This window comes from Echiichthys vipera (assembly GCF_963691815.1).
Source record: "Echiichthys vipera genome assembly, chromosome: 2".
NCBI classification, from domain to species: Eukaryota; Metazoa; Chordata; class Actinopteri; order Perciformes; family Trachinidae; genus Echiichthys; species Echiichthys vipera.
Window position 1 is genome coordinate 2,793,550 of NC_139827.1, and position 19,854 is coordinate 2,813,403.

At 45.8% G+C, this 19,854-nt stretch overlaps 1 protein-coding gene across 1 annotated transcript in view; it reads left to right on the forward strand.

The window, feature by feature from the left end:
- Nucleotides 1–2,495: 2,495 nt before the first annotated feature.
- LOC310955259 (voltage-dependent T-type calcium channel subunit alpha-1I-like) overlaps nt 2,496–19,854 on the forward strand; it is a gene marked incomplete at its 3' end in the record, with an annotated part of 214,196 nt that continues 196,837 nt past the window's right edge. The window contains exon 1 of the mRNA XM_083925060.1: nt 2,496–2,906. Within this exon, the coding sequence (XP_083781186.1) occupies nt 2,508–2,906 (399 nt within the window). The 5' untranslated portion in view covers nt 2,496–2,507. The remainder of the gene's footprint in view (nt 2,907–19,854) is intronic.

Here is a 19,854-nt window from a genome sequence, read left to right on the forward strand (position 1 = left end):
GAACCTTTCACCGCCATTGTTTTAAATGTCCGCGCATGGTCCCTCCTTCTATTTTCTATGTCCCAACAGGCGCACAGGAAATGACCTCAGAACCGCCGTAGGCCCCGTGCTCGTGCTCATACATGTGCAAACGCGCTCTACAAAAGCCCACCTCTCTCAGACGGGCCGTGGACGGCCAGCTGTCCGCAGTTATGGGCGGAGCGGGTGCACTCACACTGGTCAAACGCACTAGGCTTTACCCGAAAAACCTGTTTTGGCCCGGTGCAGAAGGACAGTGTGAGTGCGCCCTAACAATATTTTTTCACCTTCCTTTATTCTATAGTGATAAAATAGCCAGGAAACTACCCTGTAACTTGAGTGGTCACGGCCTTCTTTAAGGACCACTGGACGCTCTCGTCTAGGACTGAAGTGGACTTGAGCTTCCAGTAGCTTTTATTGAGAATCGCGCGCTCGGCTCTCTCACTGGAAATCCATGGGTGGATGCCACTCAGTCAGGACTCCTGCTCCTTCTCTTCTCTCTCCAGCCACACAGTATTGATTCCTCTAAACACTAAGCCTCTCACTAAACCACTGAACTCTCCTCCCAAACCCTCTCTTTCCTTACTCCTTCACTTCTCTCTCCAACCTTTCAGCAGTTTTGCCGCCTTCTCTGTTTTACAACCTCTCGTTGTGCTTCATCTCTACCTCTGTCTCATCTCTACCTCTGTCTTTTACTTCTTCCAGGGATGAGACTTTAAATCAGATATTGGAGAAATGATAAATGTCATCTCTGTGTGTTGCGATGACTCAGGTGTAAGGCTTGATTATGACAGGAGCCTGAGGATTTAATTCATCAAAGCAGTCTGTTGTTATCTTTGATGCATTGATTTGTGTGATGGGAGATCTTCATTTGATTGAGTCATAAATATCTAAAGGTTCACTAAGTTCATTACATCTCTAAACACATCTTTTCCTACACATTTAACCCTCCTGTTGCCCTCAAATTTGACTAACACCATTTATTCTTGGGGTCAATTTGACCGTAGCAGTTTAAACATCTGGAAAATGATCCTAATCAATGTGTGACTCAAGTGAAGTCGGGTACTTTATGTTTTTATTTAACAAAATGAAAAATATCACTGATGTTAAACTGCATGGAGGGATTTCTGTGTGTGTGTTTTAAAGTAAGTCTGTTATTTTAAGTGCTATTTTGTGTTATTTGTAACATCTGGAATGAAAGTAACGTCCGTTATCAAGGACAGCAGCATGAATTTGACCTCATATTATATTTGAATTGTAAAATAAACGATAATAATAATGATTAAATCATCCAGATGATCAAACTGACCCAAAGGAACACCGATGCCACAAGTACATGTACGATAAGAACAATAAAAAATATATATAATCATGACAATTTTAGGTTTTTTATGAGTTGTCCCCATAAAATGAGGAAAAGTCATAAATATAAAGCAAAAAAACAAAAAAAATGACATTATTTAACATTAAATGGGGTCAAATTGACCCTTAGGAGAACAGGAGGGTTAAGAATGACTCTCCGTCGCCTCAGTCCTTCTCTTTGATCACACATTCAAAATGTCAACGACGCCTGTTAAAGCGATTTATTTTTTAGATAATTAATTCATCAAGACATCGCAGTATCTTGGGAACGACTGCTGGTTAACAGGTAGTATTTGTCAAACAATTAAACCATTTCACACTGGTGCTATTGTCTGACAACAGCAACTGAAACACACCTGAATGAAAACAACTACATTGTGAATTTGACGGCCATACAACACAGTATAACGTAGGTGATTTACAGAGAGCCAGAGGGGACAGAGTGAAGGTGCGATGGGCTGTCACACAGCAGAGTAACCAGCTGTGTCTGTAGCTTTCCAGTCACAGTCGCCTGTGCGGCAGAAAAGACAACTTCCTGTTGCCTCTTGGTCCTCTGGGATCACTCATTTAAATGTCAGTGTAGCCAAAGACTGGGGTCTTGTCATTAACCTGTCTTTATGTTGATTTTGTCAGGATGCTGAACCGTAAAATAATGATTTCATTAGCCGCACTGGCTGTCGCTAGTGTCGATGTGGTCTTAGGGGAAGGGTCTAGAAGTGTATGACAGACTGACCCATGTATTAAAACAGTAAACCGCCCCATGACGGTGATTTCTCCCAACCTTTTCCCATCACATCTCATCACGTACTGCTATTTTGTCAGGACCCTTCGGCATCACTTGGCGTCTTACATCACCACGGATGGGTTTACAATTGGTAAATGCCGAGGGCCGTGATGTAATGGTGGTATTTGACCCCTGGGATCTCTCCTTCCATAACTTTAACCATGCCTCTTGGCCGACCTGGCTTGGTGTTTTCTCTCCGCAGTGATGGTAAATGTAATCTCAGTGTTCATCCTGATTTATGAACTGCTGCTTTGTGAATTGATTTGTAACCGGAGGTAGACAAATTAAAATTTTCTCTGTGTGTGTGTTCTCTGTTTTTCTCATCCCAGACCGTTGCGTTGCCATGACGAGCGAGGAGGAGGAAGGCCCCAGCGTTGCAACATCAACGGCAACAACACCGTCAGCTGCAACAATCTCCAGGGTAACAACAGCCATAGCCGGGGGCGATAGCGGCGATGTCGTCACTTCCTCCTCCCCTCGCAGACCCTCCCCGTACCAACTCCCATGTCCCAAGAAAAAGGAGGAGGAAATAGAGGAGGAAGGGATTATTCAGGAAGAGGAGATTGACAAGGAGGTGGTGGAGTGTGAGGGGGATGATGAAGAAGACGACGATGATGACGACGACAGCAGTGATACCAGTGTGTTAGTTGTGCCCTACCCTGAGCTGGCGCCTGTGGTCTTCTTCTGCCTCAAGCAGACAACCTTTCCGCGTAGCTGGTGCATCCGCATGGTCTCCAGCCCATATCCTTTTGATACTGTGGATGATGGTAGTTTGAGTTTGCGGATTATCTCCAGAAGTGCTTTTTAATATCTTAATCCATCATCATTTCATCATTCGGTATTCTCCCATTCATGGGCTATAAAGAAACAATCGAGGAAGCTTTATAACGTCTGTCAAACGTTTCATTTTCCATGAGTAGGTGATTCAGCTGTTGGCACAAACACTGGCTTTTTAGACGGTTCACTTTGGCGCATGGCGGGCTTGATCCAGAGTCCAGAGAGCTGCAAGTATAGATGACATAAACTTGTTTTCTTTGTGCTTTATTTAGCTGTCGTCTTAGCACAGATATGAGTGACTGGTTGCGATTTATTGAAACAGAAGAATACGTTCGAATACTGTCCTTCCGCACCGAGCCAAAACCAGGTTTTACGGGTCAAGCCTAGTGCGTTTGACCAGTGTGAGTGCAACCGCTCCGCGCATAACTGCGGCACGCTTGCCGTCCACAGCCCGTCTGAGAGAGATGGGCTTTTGTAGAGCGCGTCTGCACATGTACGAGCACGTGTACGAGCACGAGGCCTACGATTGTTCTGACGTCATTTTATGTGCGCCTGTTGGGACGTAGAAAATAGAAGAAGGGACCATGCGCGGACATTTAAAACAATGGCGGTGAAAGGTTCACATTGGTGTGATGCGGAGGTGGAGTGTTTACTGCAGATTTGGTCGATGAAAAGATTCAAAAACAGTCGACAAGACGCACAAAAACTCCGAGGTCTATGGAAAGATTTGTAAACGAAGCCACGCATCGCCATGACGTCATCAATGCGTGTGATGTGTTACGGCGTGATGACGTATAGGCAGCAAGAAGCATTCTCCGAGGCCCAGGTAGTGTGAGTACAAACGGGCTGGCAAGCGGGGGGAGAGGGAGGGGGGGACAAGTACCCTAAAGCCCGGGGCGCGGTGCGGAAGGACAGTGTGAGTGCGCCCTGACAAAGGTAAAGTGAGAGGCAGTGAGAAGGATGGAGACAGAGGAAGACAGGATGACTGGTTAAAAGACATAAAGGTGAGTAGAAGAAACAGGGAAAGAACAAGTAAGCATGCTAATAGATAGTGTTGAAGAGAGGCATAAAGACGGGAGAAGGAATATAGTTAATTCAGTACTGACTGGATTTGTGTTGGCTTGCATGCATGTGAGCATTTGAGCCATTATTTGTGTTTATGTCCCATACGTCAGGCACATCATTGTCTCCTCAGGGACGACATCTGACACAAGTGCTTCCTGTGACCGGGAGAGATGTTATATCAGTAGAAAGTCGGCACTTCTTACTTTTCCATTAAGCAGACAACACATCAGCATCTGCATCAGCAACGTGAATTTATAACCGAATAAGCAGCAGCGGATATGAGAGAGAGAGAGGAAAGAAGTCATGAGGAGTTGCTTAATAGGAAAGCCATCCATCCAGGTCTAGGTGAAACGTCCTCCTCATGAAAAACAATACAAAACACTTGGCTTTGTCTGATATTCGAGCCTCTGTCTTTAAGTTGGGCTCTTTCGCCTTCCTCTCTCTCTCCTGCTGTCTCTTTCTCTGTCTCTGTCACGAGCTCACAAGTGAATTACATCATTTTCATTGTTTTCTCCACTAGATTAAGCTTGTGTATCGTGCGTAGACGCGCTGCCAGGAACAAAAGGGTTCTGTTGCCGTCCTGCGGTGCAATTGTGGTGATGACACATGATTTATGTCGGAGAGTGAAGGAAAGTATCTCAGCAGTTGTTAATCTGGGCTCTTCTCGTTAACAAAAAGAAGAAATTAAAGGCAACATCTAGAATCTAATATAAAGCCTGGCGAGCTTTAAAGCCCTGTATTCTCTCGTCAAATCTCTGAAGCACAAGTGCTACTTAGTGGTACCATGTTTGATGAATTCACTGCCACTTTGGCTCTTCTACTACTGTTTCAATAGCTGCGGGACGTCGATCAAGGGAATGTAATCAGAATATTGATGATTGTAGAGTTCCTTACCACTGTCATGGCGGCCAGCAAGCTAAGCCAATGGCCTGGGGCTAGGAATGGTGACGCCAGTTGGTTAGCTGCTGAGCTACGGCGTTGTGATGACGGGATGATGACTGTACATTTGACTGTTGTGTTCCTATAGTTTTGGCCAAAACAGCACACTACACACTACCAGATTAATTCATGAGCAACCAGAGTTTGAATGGGTCCAAACTCTCAAAACCGTAAATATCGTGCGACCAAACGTGACTTTGGAGTTAACAGACCTTTTTGCTCTTCTCCGTCTAAACCAGAGAATCCCTCGCTCCACAGAGTTGGAGTTCGATTTGAACTGATGTCAACAAGTTGTCCTGTCTGACTTTTTGCTCTACTTGTACAGAAAGTTCACAAAGAAAAATGATAATTGATTTACGGGTGATGTGTAGCCTGCAAACGTTTTACAAAGTATACAGCTTTAAGGGCGCACTCACACTGTCCTTCCGCACCGCGCCCCGGGCTTTAGGGTACTTGTCCCCCCTCCCTCTCCCCCTGCGCCCCAGGCCCGTTTGTACTCACACTACCTGGGCCTCGGCGAATGCGGCTTGCTGTCCATACGTCATCACGCTGGCATTGTTTAAGCCCGTAGACTGTATAACATATGGACGTAGTCGCTGCAATGTCACCCATAGCTCTCTGACGAGTCATCGCAAAGCTTAATGTGGGGGACTCCGTCGTGCCCTCCTGGTAGTGCCTGACACAACCTGTTCCTGGCTAATCCAGAAAAATGGGCAGAGTTGAAGCATTTCAACATGGGTGTCTATTGGGATCGATTTACTTTTGGAGCCAGCCTCAAGTGACCATTCAAGGGAATACAGTTTACGTTGGCGTCACCGATACACACTGGTTGCAGAGTAAACACAGGCTTCACAGTGACAGTTCTAGACAAAAACGTCTCTGTCCATTCACTGTTGAACTGACAGTTTATGTGTCAAGTCAACCTTTCTCTTGTTCACAGTAGAGAGAGATCACCGGTGGTGATTTAACCCGATTGACACGATCGCAAGAACAACGACAGAGCGGAGCTTGGCGAGCTGTTGCCAGCGTTGTGTATTTGCCGGTGTTTGACGCACTGAGACAGTTGCACTGAGATGCGAGAGAGGACAGCGGTCAACATCGGCCACTACGGCCATGAATTACTTTCTCACATAGGCTTCTATTCAAGGGGCCGGTAAATAACAGCAGCGCTCGGTGACGTGGCGCTAAGAACGGGACGCTGTCGGCTCATACGCTGAATCATCGATGCCGTGCTGTTGTGATATGACAGTTCTGATTTACAGTTGGACCTTGTTGGCTTCTGTTTTAAGTGTGAAAAAATCCCAAACTTTGGACATTGTCTGCCTTTTAGTCCGGGCTGTTTCTTCATCCTCCACCATCACGCCAACTGAAATCCGTATTTAATGGTGCGCATCTGCAAAAACGGCACAATGATCCCTGCGCTGAGCATGCCGCTGAGCATGCCGCATAACACAGGACATAGGATATAAACGAATCCTCGAGGCAGAGATTTTACCTCGAGGACTTTTTGTAATCGAGTAACTTGAGATACTCGCGAAATTGTTTCATCCCTACTCCGGAGGTTGCTTCGTGTTTCAGCCCCAACTACTGGTTAGGATTTGAGAATACCTTCAGTTTTTCAGTTGTCCAACTATATGATGGCACCTGTTATAGCCTTGCTGTGCTGTTAGTGGTGTTTGGCTACAGACTAGTAGACACTAGTACTAGACTACTGGATTAGTCTGGTTCGTTTTGTTTTTGGAGATTTCCAAAGGTTTAATCTCGAGTCTGTCTTCGAAGCAGCTGTTGTGTTACACTTCACCGGCGCTCAGCATTCAATCGAAGCACTGGAGCGGAATGAGAGGAAATATAAGTGAGTGTAGGGGTGTGTGCAAGTGTACTTGTGTTCACGTATGTGTGTGTGTGTGTGTGTGTCCTTGCTACTTCCCTATGAAAGGGCTTGTATTGACCAGCTCCACTTTCTCACTTTCTTTGAGTTCAGTTTGAGTGGTGCTGTGGATTGATCCACAAATGAAATTCTCTTTGTGTGTATAAATACATTCTGTCCGCTGCCAGAACTGGTCTGCATGTTGGAGTGGATGTGCTTTATTTGGATATGAGCAGAATTTGGGTGACGCCAGAGCACAACTGTGAAACTGGTTTGGAAAAAAATATATGATATCCTTAAGGGCGCACTCCCACTGTGACTCCGTCCCGCGCCCCCGGCTTTAGGGTACTTGTCCCCCCCTCCCTCTCCCCACGAGGCCCAGGTCCGTTTGTACTCACACTACCTGGGCCTCTGCGAATGCTTCTCGCTGTCCATACATCATCACGCCGTAACACGTCACACGCATTGATGACGTCATGGCGATGCGTGGCTTTGTTTCCAAATCTTTCCATAGACCTCGAAGTTTTTGTGCGTCTTGTCGACTGTTTTTGAATCTTTTCATCAACCAAATCTGCAGTAAACACTCCACCTCCGCATCACACCAACGTGAACCTTTCGCCGCCATTGTTGTTGTTGTTAAATGTCCGCGCATGGTCCCTCCTTCTATTTTCTATGTCCCAACAGGCGCACATAAATGACGTCAGAGCCGCCGTAGGCATCATGCTCGTGCTCGTACACGTGCGCACGCTCATGCTCGTGCTCGTACATGTCCAAACGCACTCTACAAAAGCCCACCTCTCTCAGACGGGCCGTGGACGGCCAGCTGGCCGCAGTTATGCGCGGAGCGGTTGCACTCACACCCGTCAAACGCACTAGGCTTTACCCATAAAACCTCTTTTGGCCCGGTGCGGAAGGACAGTGTGAGTGCGCTCTAAATGTACCTTGTTACTATGCAAATAATAAGGATAACGAACGTTAGATAGATGCCACTGTCTTTAATGATACCAACACATTTTCAAATTGGATGGGAATGTTTCTGAGAAAGCAAACTTCCTCAAATGAGTGTCAGATATTTTACAAGCCTGGGCGAAGTTTTCATAGTTTTAGCTTTCATTTGTATTGATCATGAGAACTCACGTACTGTCTGGGGACATCATTATCCACAAACTATGAAACTATGAATAGCTTGACCCGGGAACATGTCTGGGCTGGTGAACATCAATAATGATAACATCCCTGTGTAATGTTAAAGTAATGTTATTCAGCGCCCTAGAAAAACACTGTTGTCGGACGCACAACCAAACAATATTTTGGTTATTTTTAATCAAATTATTTTTTTTAATATAAAAATGCGGCTGGTTCTACTGATCCCACTGAGAAGCAACTCTGCAGCTTTCAGCATGTGGTTTTGTTTTAGATATTAACAGTTTAAAGAAGAAGAAGAATTACTTTATTTACCCGCAACGGGAAAATTGAATTTTTTCACTCTTACTATTAATCATGTTACACACACACAGGCCCGAAACACACACGCATGCACAGACAGGACCTATATACATGCAATTAACCTGCTCAACAGCAACTCGCCAGTACCCCAGAGATGAACTGGCACCTCTCCAGCCACCAGTCCATGCTCCATACATGGTCCACACAGGGACTTGAACCAGCAACCCTACGGTGTCCAGCCAAGTCACCTATGGACTGAGCTACTGCCGCCCGTAAGCAAAATAACAATGGTTTGTCAAACTTCATGAACATTTAGAAGGATGACATGGAAACTACAAGGGAAATTATTTAATTATTTATTTGTATCACATTGATATGATTTTTGGTTTACTGTTACCCTTCTGTGTGGAGTTTGCATGTTCTCCGCGTGTCTGCGTGGGTTTTCTCCGGGTTCTCCGGTTTCCTCCCACAGTCCAAAGACGTGCAGGTGTTCGGTTCATTGATGACTCTAAATCACCCGTAGGTGTGAATGGTTGTCTGTCTCTGTTCGTCTCTATGTGTCCTGTGATAGACTGGCGTCCTGTCCAGGGTGGACCCCGCCTCTCGCCCGATGTCAGCTGGGATCGGCTCCAGCCCCCCGTGACCCCGACAGGGACAAGAGGTTTAAGATGAATGAATGAATGATACAGAATTAGACATGAAATACACTGCATAAAAAACTTACATGTTGTATTATGTTGAAAACGGTGGTTTGAGAACACTTGTAAACAATCAACTCAAAGAACCAGGACACAAGTGGGCCAGAGAAATACATCAGATGGAATTGAGTTTTCTATGTTTTCTGCACAGTATAACATATTCAAACCGGGGTGCTGGCAGCAGTGTCATCATCCTTGTGTAATTTCCGTTTGTGTTTGCTAAATTGCACATTTCCTCCGGCTGAATCGGCTGCGAAGTTAAGAAATGAAACGTCAAGGCGAACTTGTCACGGCCTGCGGTTTCTCTTCCCCGCTTTGTCGAACAAGCCCGTTTCCGACCGGGAGTACTGTCATCGTCTCCGCATCTGTGTGATTGCCCGGACGCCGGACTGAGAGTGGAGATAGAAGAGCAGAGTGCAGGGCTGCAAATATCCCGTTAACCAGCTCTCAGGCAGAAACTCAGCCGAGTCCATTCACACAGACATGGTGAGAGCACGGGTGACAAAGTAAAAAGAGATCGTTTGAAAGGCTGAGGTGTAAAAAACTGCTCTTCACATCTCAACCTGTACCTGTGGATTGGAAAGAAGGAAAGGCAAGAGGGCGATACAGGGAGTGAAGTGACTGAGAGAGATGAGACGCAGGCTGTGCAAAGAAAAACAGAGCGTGTGGAGTGAATATATATTCTGCCCCAAACCAAATATGATGGCCGCTGAAGGTCAGATTAATAGCTTCCAGTACGCTTTCAATCTCCTCTCGACCAACACATGTGGCTCTCGGTGCCACTGACATCACTGTGCAAAGACACACTCTTTTACACAGACTCTCACCTTTCACACGTATACGGAGACATACACATTAAGCCACATGCAGTGTATACAAAGAGCCTCTCGCAGTCTGGGCCTCATGTGTGAATAGAGAAATAGCCTAAGGGAACGTCCACACGATGGGAAATAACTTTTTTTCCTCCGTTGTTCTTAAAAAGTTTAACGTCCACACGACCTCGGCTCAAGAAATCTCTGCGTCCACAGGAAACCAGTGAAACCGACTCAAACGCTGTAGTACACATGCCAGGCCTGAATGTGGCGCTGTGACTGCCGCAGAAATACACCAACAATGGAGAAGAAGAGAGACGATATGTAGACGATATGATACAAACACCAGCGACGAGTTTCTCGCCAAATCTAGAGACTTCCCGAATCCTCCTCCATCCTAGAGACAAATGTGTCCCTGTTTCTGGGGTTAGTGGAGACTTTGGTGCTGTTCTGGACTCTGATGCACCCATCACTCTGCAGTTAGTGTCCTCACTGAGCAGAGGGTGCTGCTGGGAGCCCCTTCACTCTGCAGTTAGTGTCCTCACTGAGCAGAGGGGGCTGCTGGGAGCCCCTTCCCCGTCCCAAAGCACTCCCAGGCGCCACTTTCTCACTACATTTAGAGACTTTTCACACCTTCTTAGAACTGGATTTAGAAAAAGAGACTAGCTCCTTATTCAGAGCGTCATTCAGAGTCCAGTTTAGTGTACAGTCTATGGGTCCGTCTTTCTCTTACGTGTCCCTGGGCAAGACACTGAACCCTGAATTGCTCCAGCACGCCCATGGGTGTGTGAAAGTCGTGTGAATGGTTCGATCTAGATCAGATGGTCTGTAGATGTCCACTGCCATCAGTGTGAATGTCAGTGTGAATGCCTGTTTGAATGTGACAAGTAGTGTGAAAGCGCCCTGAGTAGTCAGAAGACTAGAAAGGCGCTTTATAAGTCCATTGAACATTTTACCACACAGCAGTGCTGCTGTTGTTATGTGACACCACAGGAGGTAGAGGTCGGAGGTGGGGCAATGACGGCATCCTTGAGCAAAGTATGCGATTTTGCCGTCCAGACGACAACGCCACAGGGTGCGTTTCCAAACCTTCCCACTCTGGGACCCGGTTTCAAAAGCTCCGATAACGCCGGCTGCGGATGGGCGGCCAAAACCACACTATAGTTGTGTGGTTACAGGAAAACGCGTCTTCGTGTGGACAGGCCCTGAGACACCTGTTTGAACGTTTGTTCATTATTCAATAGGCCTGTCCTAGTGTGATTCCTCTAATTAGCCCAGTGGTCATGTGACACCAGGTCTGGCTGCTGATTGGTTTGACATCAACAACATCCAGTATGTGTAATGGAGCATTTGGTCAAGGTCCTGCCTCTAAGACTATATGAGCTTTAGGGCGTGCTCACACGGTCCTTCTGGCCGGGGCCAAAACCGTTTTTTCAGCTAAAGCCTAGTACCTTTAAGCAGTGTGAGTGCACCCGTTCTGCGCATAACTGCGGCGAGCGTGCGCACGTGTACGAGCACGAGCACGAGCCCTACGGCAGTATCGACAACAACAACAACAAAAATGGCGGTGAAAGGTTCACGTTGGTGTGATGCGGAGGTGGAGTGTTTACTGCAGATTTGGTCGATGAAAAGATTCAAAAACAGTCGACAAGACGCACAAAAACTCCGAGGTCTATGGAAAGATTTGTAAACAAAGCCACACACGCGATCAATGCGTGTGGCGTGTTACGGCGTGATGGCGTATGGACAGCAAGAAGCATTCGCCGAGGCCCAGGTAGTGTGAGTACAAACGGGCCTGGAGGGGGGGACAAGGACCCTAAAGTCCGGGTCGCGGTGCGGAAGGACAGTGTGAGTGTGCCCTTAGACTATATGAGCTTCAAGTATAGGATGTATGCATTGCATCAAACTAACTACATGTGTCCGTGTGGTGGGGTGGTCATAGATCAGGCTGTGTACTCGATGTTCTATCATGTCGGCTTTTCTAGTGCTTTGCTTCAAGAGACTGAGACTCAGCTACGTTCAGTGTAATTTGACAGTTTTGGAATAATCATCAGAGACAAGAGGATGGATGTGAAATGCCTTTTTAGTTCATGTAATTGGATGATGATTGGGTTAATGCAGCTAAACCAGGCAGTTTCATACCAGATGTCTGTTCAACAAAATCAGTTTGCTGAACGGTGCTTGGCAGTCAAAGAGTCCTGTTGAGTTGCATTTGAACATAATCTGACAGAGCAGCAGCGTGATTGGCCACACTGGGGTTTTAGTAAACTGCCCCCTTCTTTCTTCTCGTGTCAGGTACGAATGGATGGTGTCTTCCATTTTGTTTTTTGAAGAGTTGATAATGTGGTCTTTGCGGACCTTTGAGACTGTTATGGCGGTCTCAACAAAAAAAGAGTTTACTTTTAGTCATTTTGTAGCCATTTTGGGTCTCTCTGTGGTCATTTTGTGTCTCTGTGGTCATTTTGTGTCTCTCTGGGTCTCTCTGTGGTCATTTTGGGTCTCTCTGTGGTCATTTTGGGTCTCTGTGGTCATCTTGGGTCTCTCTGTGGTCATTTTGGGTCTCTCTGTGGTCATTTTGGGTCTCTGTGGTCATCTTGGGTCTCTCTGTGGTCATTTTGAGTCTCTCTGTAGCCATTTTGGGTCTCTCTGTGGTCATTTTGGGTCTCTGTGGTCATCTTGGGTCTCTCTGTGGTCATTTTGGGTCTCTCTGTGGTCATTTTGAGTCTCTGTAGCCATTTTGAGTCTCTCTGTGGTCATTTTGGGTCTCTCTGTGGTCATTTTTGGGTCTCTCTGTGGTCATTTTGTATCTCTCTGTGGTCATTTTGTGTCTCTCTGTGGTCATTTGGGTCTCTCTGTGGTCATTTTGTGTCTCTCTGTGGTCATTTTGGGTCTCTCTGTGGTCATTTTGGGTCTCTCTGTAGTCATTTTGGGTCTATCTGTGGTCATTTTGGGTCTCTCTGTGGTCATTTTGAGTCTCTCTGTAGCCATTTTGGGTCTCTCTGTGGTCATTTTGGGTCTCTCTGTGGTCATTTTGTGTCTCTCTGTGGTCATTTTGGGTCTCTCTGTGGTCATTTTGAGTCTCTCTGTAGCCATTTTGGGTCTCTCTGTGGTCATTTTGGGTCTCTCTGTGGTCATTTTGGGTCTCTCTGTGGTCATTGTGCACTCATTTTTAGACGGTTTTCTCTGTGGTCATTTTGTTTTTCTCGGTGGTCATTCTAAGTCCATTTTTGGTTGTTTTGTATGTCTTTGTGATTGTTTTGCATCTCTTTTTGCCATTTTGCACCTTTTGTCGTGGTTTTGCATCTTTTTTTTGATATTTTATGTTATGTCCTTGCGTGTCTGTCGTCATTTTTCGTCTTTATGTGGTTGTTTTGTGTCTATTGTCGGTCATTTAGCATCTCTTTGTGATCATTTTGCATCTCTTTGTGATCATTTTGCGTGCTTATTCATTGTTTATCTCTTTGTGCTCACTTTTGGTCGTTTTGTGGATACTTGTGGTCATTTAGCATCTCTTCGTGGTCATTTCGCGTCTCTTTTTGATCATTTTGCGTCTCTTTGTGGTCATTTCGCGTCTCTTTTTGATCATTTTGCATCTCTTTGTGATCATTTTGCATCTTTTTGTGATAATTTTCCATCTCTTTGTGATAATTTTGCATCTTTTTGTGATCATTTTGTGTTTTTTTTCAGCAACATTTTATGAGTCAGGGCCCCTGACCTTATAGTCCCTGGGCCTGTGTGTGGTAAACCCATTCAGTAACCCATCCATTTACATGTGAACCAACATACTTCATCCTTTTCTCTTCATATGTGTTTTTGTATTCCCCAAAGTCAAATCCAGATTCAGGCCCTCCACTATATAGAGTATTTTTTACCAGTTGACTCAGCTGATCTGTGTATCACTCAGAAGGGAAGACATGTTTACTGGTGTCTTCATTTTAAATGGAGCCTGAATGGTGCACAGTCTATTTCTAGCTGAGCTCTTGCCACTGAATGTTCTTTCTTTCATTAATATTGTACTGCACCGCTTTAATCTGCAGGTCTAGAACAACTGTCTCGGTTGTTTGGCTGTACATTTTCCATATATGTATGCAGTGGTTGTTTCCACCTATAGTGATGGACACGGGTTGTGGCTGTGGTGCCGGAGGGAATCGAACTGACAGCTTGTCTCCCTCTTTGGGACACTCCTTCCTCAAAACTGGACATGTATAACGGATGAAGGGTAAACTTATTTATGAAGACATGTTGGAATAGACGGTTGAGCTGTCAACAGCTGTGATGGGGTGGGGGGGTGGACATCTTCTGTCTTCGTTCGTTTCCTATCCTGCAGTTTCTTCTTCTCGTTATTTTCCATACTTACCTTTCTCTCCCATGCTCTCCCAGCAGCCGCGCTTATGCTAATGTTGGTATTAATCATTATGCTAATGTGACCGTTAATCGCTATGCTAATGTCCCCGTACATATCAGACCTTTGAGAAGGCTGAATACGAGGACCTGTCCTTTATCCTTCCTTTTTTCCGCCCTCTATCCATTCATATATTCCATATTTCAGATTATATGTGAAATTTAAATCCAGTATTCAATTTTCCATATTCTATATTTGTTCGACCCCCTTCCCGTACCTCCTTAACTGCTTCGTCTCCGTTCATCCTTTCGAACCGGACACTTTATTTCCAACCTCCCCCTCCTTCTCTTCTGCTTCATTCAAAACTGTCGTTGCCTCAATCAAGCCAAACACATCTGAACCTCCTCCTCAGACAGTTCTACTCCGATGAGCTGGTTCACTCATCTATGTATCACACTCCTGTTTCTCTTTTATCCTCTATTGTTCTCCTACCCCCACTCCTCCCGCTCACCCTCTCCTCTCCTTTGAAACGCTCGCTGCCACATGTTGACAGAGCTGTTGCAGACGGGGAATAGACATCTACGGGGAAATCCCACAGATGGTGTGTGTGTGTGTGTGTGAAAGAATAGGTGTGAAAAAGATTTATTTTTTACATTCACTTACGTGTGAGGGACGGAGAGAATGAGAGCATCCGTGCTTGGCAGTTTATGCATTCATGCCTATTTATGTGTGTGTCTATGTGAGTGTGTTTGTGTTAATCTGTGTTATAGGTGATTGTTGTGCGCTATATGCATTTTTTGTCCACGCAATTGATTCATTATAACAACCAGAGGTAGCCAACAACTGTACTCAAGTTAACAAACTGTTACTTTGCAAATACAAGTATTCAAGTAAAAGTGGAGTTAGAGTAAAAAACTACTTGAGTAGTAACTTAAGCAAATTCATAAATAATAACACTGGCACGTTACAATTTTACTTATTTATTTTATTTGATGTGGATTAGTCATTTATTTCATTCATTCATCTTCAACCGCTTGGCAATGTCGGGGTCGCGGGGGGGCTGGAGCCGATCCCAGCTAGGTAAATAAAGTTAACGCACATGCATTTCTCAGTGATGATATGACAAGTCATCATCTGCTGATTCAAGCTGTCATCGTGGACTGTTCGTACGTATAACTACCAAAAGAAAAATGTGCTGCACTTCCTGCGTATTCCACGTTTTTTTACTGTAGAAATCCCGTCTAGAGCACTTCCAAAGCAGGAAATCAGGTGACGTAGTATAAAAGTGTTAAACTCAACTACATTGGGTGGTTTGGATCCGTCCCAAAACACAGGACTGTCACCCGTGGTTCGGAGTTCTTGTCCTGGTGCTTCTTAAATTACTAAGTACTGAGCAAATGTACGACCTTTTCTCCAATCCAAACCGTGTCACTGTGATTTCTAACCCTAACCATCAAGACGACGGTTAGGTTAGTCTGTTGCCAAAACCTGACTGTTAATGTTAATTTGGTGCCTGAACACCAACATCACCTTCTGTTTGCCAAATTTAGCTTTGGTCACCATTTCACTGTGTTATAAGGAACGTCACCTTTTGTGAGATATCATACGAGCCTGCGGGTGTTTTGCTCAAAATGTCTAGAATTTTAGTTCACCTCCATACATGCAATTAATGGAGAGATGTTAGAGCGAGGGGGCTGCCAGTGGACCGGCACCCAGAGCAATTGGGGGTTCAGTGCCCTCAGCAGTGCCCAGGAGATGGACTGGCACCTCTCCAGCCACCAGTCCACGCTCCATTCATGGTCCACACAGGGACCCTTACCGGCGACCCTCCGATTCCCAGCCGAGTCACCTATGGACTGAGCTACTGCCGACCCTCAACTGCCAAAAAAAGGTCTAGAATATTAGCTGTATGTTGGTTTATCCATCCTCATCCTCATCCGCGAAGGACACCTTCTGCAGTTCATCTGTCTGTGCCTCTGCCATTGGTGTTTTGTTTGTGACGACGAGTGTCAGTAGCCATCGTTTGCATTTTACGATAAACGCCTGTTATGAGGCATTAGAGTCATCAAACAACACTTACGATAACCACTTATTGAACATAACCAACGGAAGGTTAAAGCTCATTCTTTGCAAGAGACTGAAGCACACTGATGTATAATAATCCATTCATCCATGCAGTGAGAGAGCCTTTGACTATTATGTTAACCTTAATATGTGAAACTATAACCTTCAGTACATGATGTTTAACTTTAACTTTCTTTTCCAAAATGGAGATGAGTTACTGGGATATGAACACCTTCCTTCATACCATATATTCTGCAGGCCCTACACCATCTTTTATCACAGCTTTGGCAGATCCCATTTCACTGGATAGACAATTTGTTCCTTGGCAGAAGCTGCAATTGATTTTAATGGTCAACCTTTCCCCAGTTACGCGTTACATCTACAAGTCTCACTTCTCACAGCAGTTAAGAGCCGGCGTCGGCTACGACACCGACAAATGAGCAAGGGTAATAAAATTTCAGAAGGCCGTGAAATCGAGCACATGCACTTTTTAGTTTAATTTGCTGACTCTCATTGGTGTAAGTGGAGGGTAACCCAGAGTAGAGTCTTATTCTCTCTGTAAGGCTTATTTAACAGTAATGATGCAACTTTTAGCCTCTCTCTTCTGTGCCACGAGACATTAGTGACACTAATGACACAAGGGCGCACTCACACTGTCCTTCCGCACTGACCTTTAGGGTTTTAGGGTACTTGTCCCCCCCTCCAGGCCCGTTTGTACTCACACTACCTGGGCCTCGGCGAATGCTTCTTGCTGCCTGTACGTCATCACGCCGTAACACGTCACACACATTGATGACGTCATCGCGATGCGTGGCTTTGTTTCCAGATCTTTCCGTAGACCTCAGAGTTTTTGTGCGTCTTGTCGACTGTTTTTGAATCTTTTCTTCGACCAAATCTGCAGTAAACACTCCACCTCCGCATCACACCAACGTGAACCTTTCACCGCCATTGTTTTAAATGTCCGCGCATGGTCCCTCCTTCTTTTTTCTACGTCCCAACAGGCGCACAGGAAATGACCTCAGAACCGCCGTAGGCCTCGTGCTCGTACACATGCGCACGCTCGTGCTCGTACATGTGCAAACGCGCTCTACAAAAGCCCACCTCTCTCAGACGGGCCGTGGACGGCCAGCTGGCCGCAGTTATGCGCGGAGCGGTTGCACTCACACTGTTCAAAAGCACTAGACTTTACCCGAAAAACCAGTTTTGGCCCGGTGCGGAAGGACAGTGTGAGTGCGCCCTAAAGCTCTCAGTTTCTTGCAAAAGCAGATGGTGTAAGAAGTCCTAGCGTTAGAAACAAATTACTGCCAAAATGGTCGTATATTTTGGTAAAGTGAAAGAGAAAAGCTTTTATGAAAGAAGCACATTGGAACAGAAAAACAGGCAAAAATCGAAGTTTAAGTATCTCCGTAAATCGTCTGCAGGTCAGATAGATGGCCCTCTATGCCCCCTGTCACCCCTCTGTGCCTGCAGATGGATTAGGCTGCAGCTAAGCAACAACACTCCTCTGTTTACCCTCATATGCACCTTTTTTGGCTTCACATTTCACCCACCTCATCAAAATTTCATGGATCAATTCCATCCTATTTTTTGCCTCGGCCTCTCACAGCTTTGCAGTCCTCTGCGGTGTAACTCGTCCCTCTTGTGCCAAATGTCATGTGTAATATTTCGCCCATTTATTTAAGGATGCAACCAAAAGAATTGACAGTGGCCTCAATTCTTCTGGATCACCAGGTCGATGGTATTGATTCGAGATGTAAAGCTTGACAGATGTGGTTTAGTTTGGGTTTTTTGGGGCGAGTTCCCTTGGGATTTTGTCTGTAGATCATTGAGCTTTGTCTAGTTCCTTCATTCATTCATCTTCAACCTCTTGTCCCTGTCGGGGTTGCGGGGGGCTGGAGCCGATCCCAGCTGACATCGGGCGTGAGGCGGGGTCCACCCTGGACAGGACGCCAGTCTATCACAGGACACATAGAGACTGCTCGGGGCGCCGGTCACTGGCAGTTCCCAGGAGATTAACTGGCACCTCTCCAGCCTCCAGTCCAGGGACTCGAACCAGCGACTCTCCTGTCTCTCCATAATTGCATGTATATAGGTCCTGTCTGTGCATGTGTGTGTATTTCGAGCCTGTGTGTGTGTGTAACATGAAAAAGTAATAATAGAGTGAAAATTGAATTTCCCCATTGCGGGACAAATAAATGAATTCTTCTTCTTCTTCTTGTTGTCGGCGAATTTTAACGGTTGACTTCATCGATTTGGCGACTAAGAGCCAAAGCCCTAATTTGAACTGACAGACTGTACTTACTTTAAGTACTTTACTTTAAGACCGCGGGGTGAAGTATAGTTCCTAAAAGTTTGCAAATGAGATGGTGAGTGTGTGTGTGGTTTGGCCTGTGCTGGTGATGTCATGTACTGCTGCTCTGCCTTCATGCTGGTTGCTGCCAATACATGTTATTGTCAAGTTGGCGTTGCCCACTGGGCCTGCAGGTGCTGAAATAACACACTGGCTCCTGTAGAGCGATGGTTAAAGGGTGTGTGTGTGCGTGTGCGTGTGCGTGTGTGTGCCTGTGTGTGTGGATAGGGGGTCATCCAAGGTGAGCCGTACCCTTCACTGAACCGCAGACCCAGTAATTAGCACAGCAGAGTCCTGTGCGTGGGGTTTGATGTGTGTGTGTGTGTGTGTGTGTGTGTGTGTCTGTGTGTATCAGCATCACTAGCATCATCTCTGTTGTTGTTCTGTGTTTCCTTTCTCCTGCCTTTCATCCCTCGCTTTGGCTTTTGCGCACCTCACAGCCATCTGTCACCATGGTGATGTATAGAAGTCAGGTGATCTGACCCTGTGCTGGTTGAGTTCCCTTAGATGTGTGTGTGTGTGAGTGTGAGTGTGTGAGTGTGTGAGTGTGTGAGTGTGTGAGTGTGTGTGTGTGTGTGTGTGTGTGTGTGTGTGTGTGTGTGTGTGTGTGTGTGTGTGTGTGTCTGTGTGTGTGTTTCTGTGTGTTCTGTCTGAAATAACTCCCTGGTCATTATTCCCTATATAATAGACAACCCCTCACTGAGACTGTGGCATTAGAATGTGTCTACACACACACACACACACACACACACACACACACAGCCTATAATTTTGCATATATATTTAAGTAGTAAAGTGTAGTTATTACTATCACATACATCATACCTTATCACAGCGCTGCCTACAGTCTTGGTCGGGGATGTGTGTGTGTGTGTGTGTGAGTGTGAGTGTGAGTGTGTGAGTGTGTGTGTGTGAGTGTGTGTGTGTGTGTACTTTTCTCCGCCTGAAGGCAGTATTGTATTCTGCGTGATGTGTTGAGATTTTCAGGTATAAGGTTATTTTCTACCGGTGGTTCCCGGGGACCTCAGTGCCGCTGATACCGCCACCATTACCAGGCGAGCGCGGTAAACAGACCTCCAGAGAGGCCCGGATAAGAGCAGGGCAGGTGGGTGTCAGATCTGTGCAGAGCGCCGGAACAAACCAGCACATCTGCGACAGTACCATCCAAAACTCAAGATTCCCTCTCCGTGGTTTCTGTGACGTGAGAAGTACTTTCAGGATATTAGTGTATAGAAATAAATAAACGGCCATAATACACACAGCTACCTGTAGCTCAGACACTGTGGACAGGGGGCCGTCCTTCAGAGTGGACCAGGACACACTCGTGCTG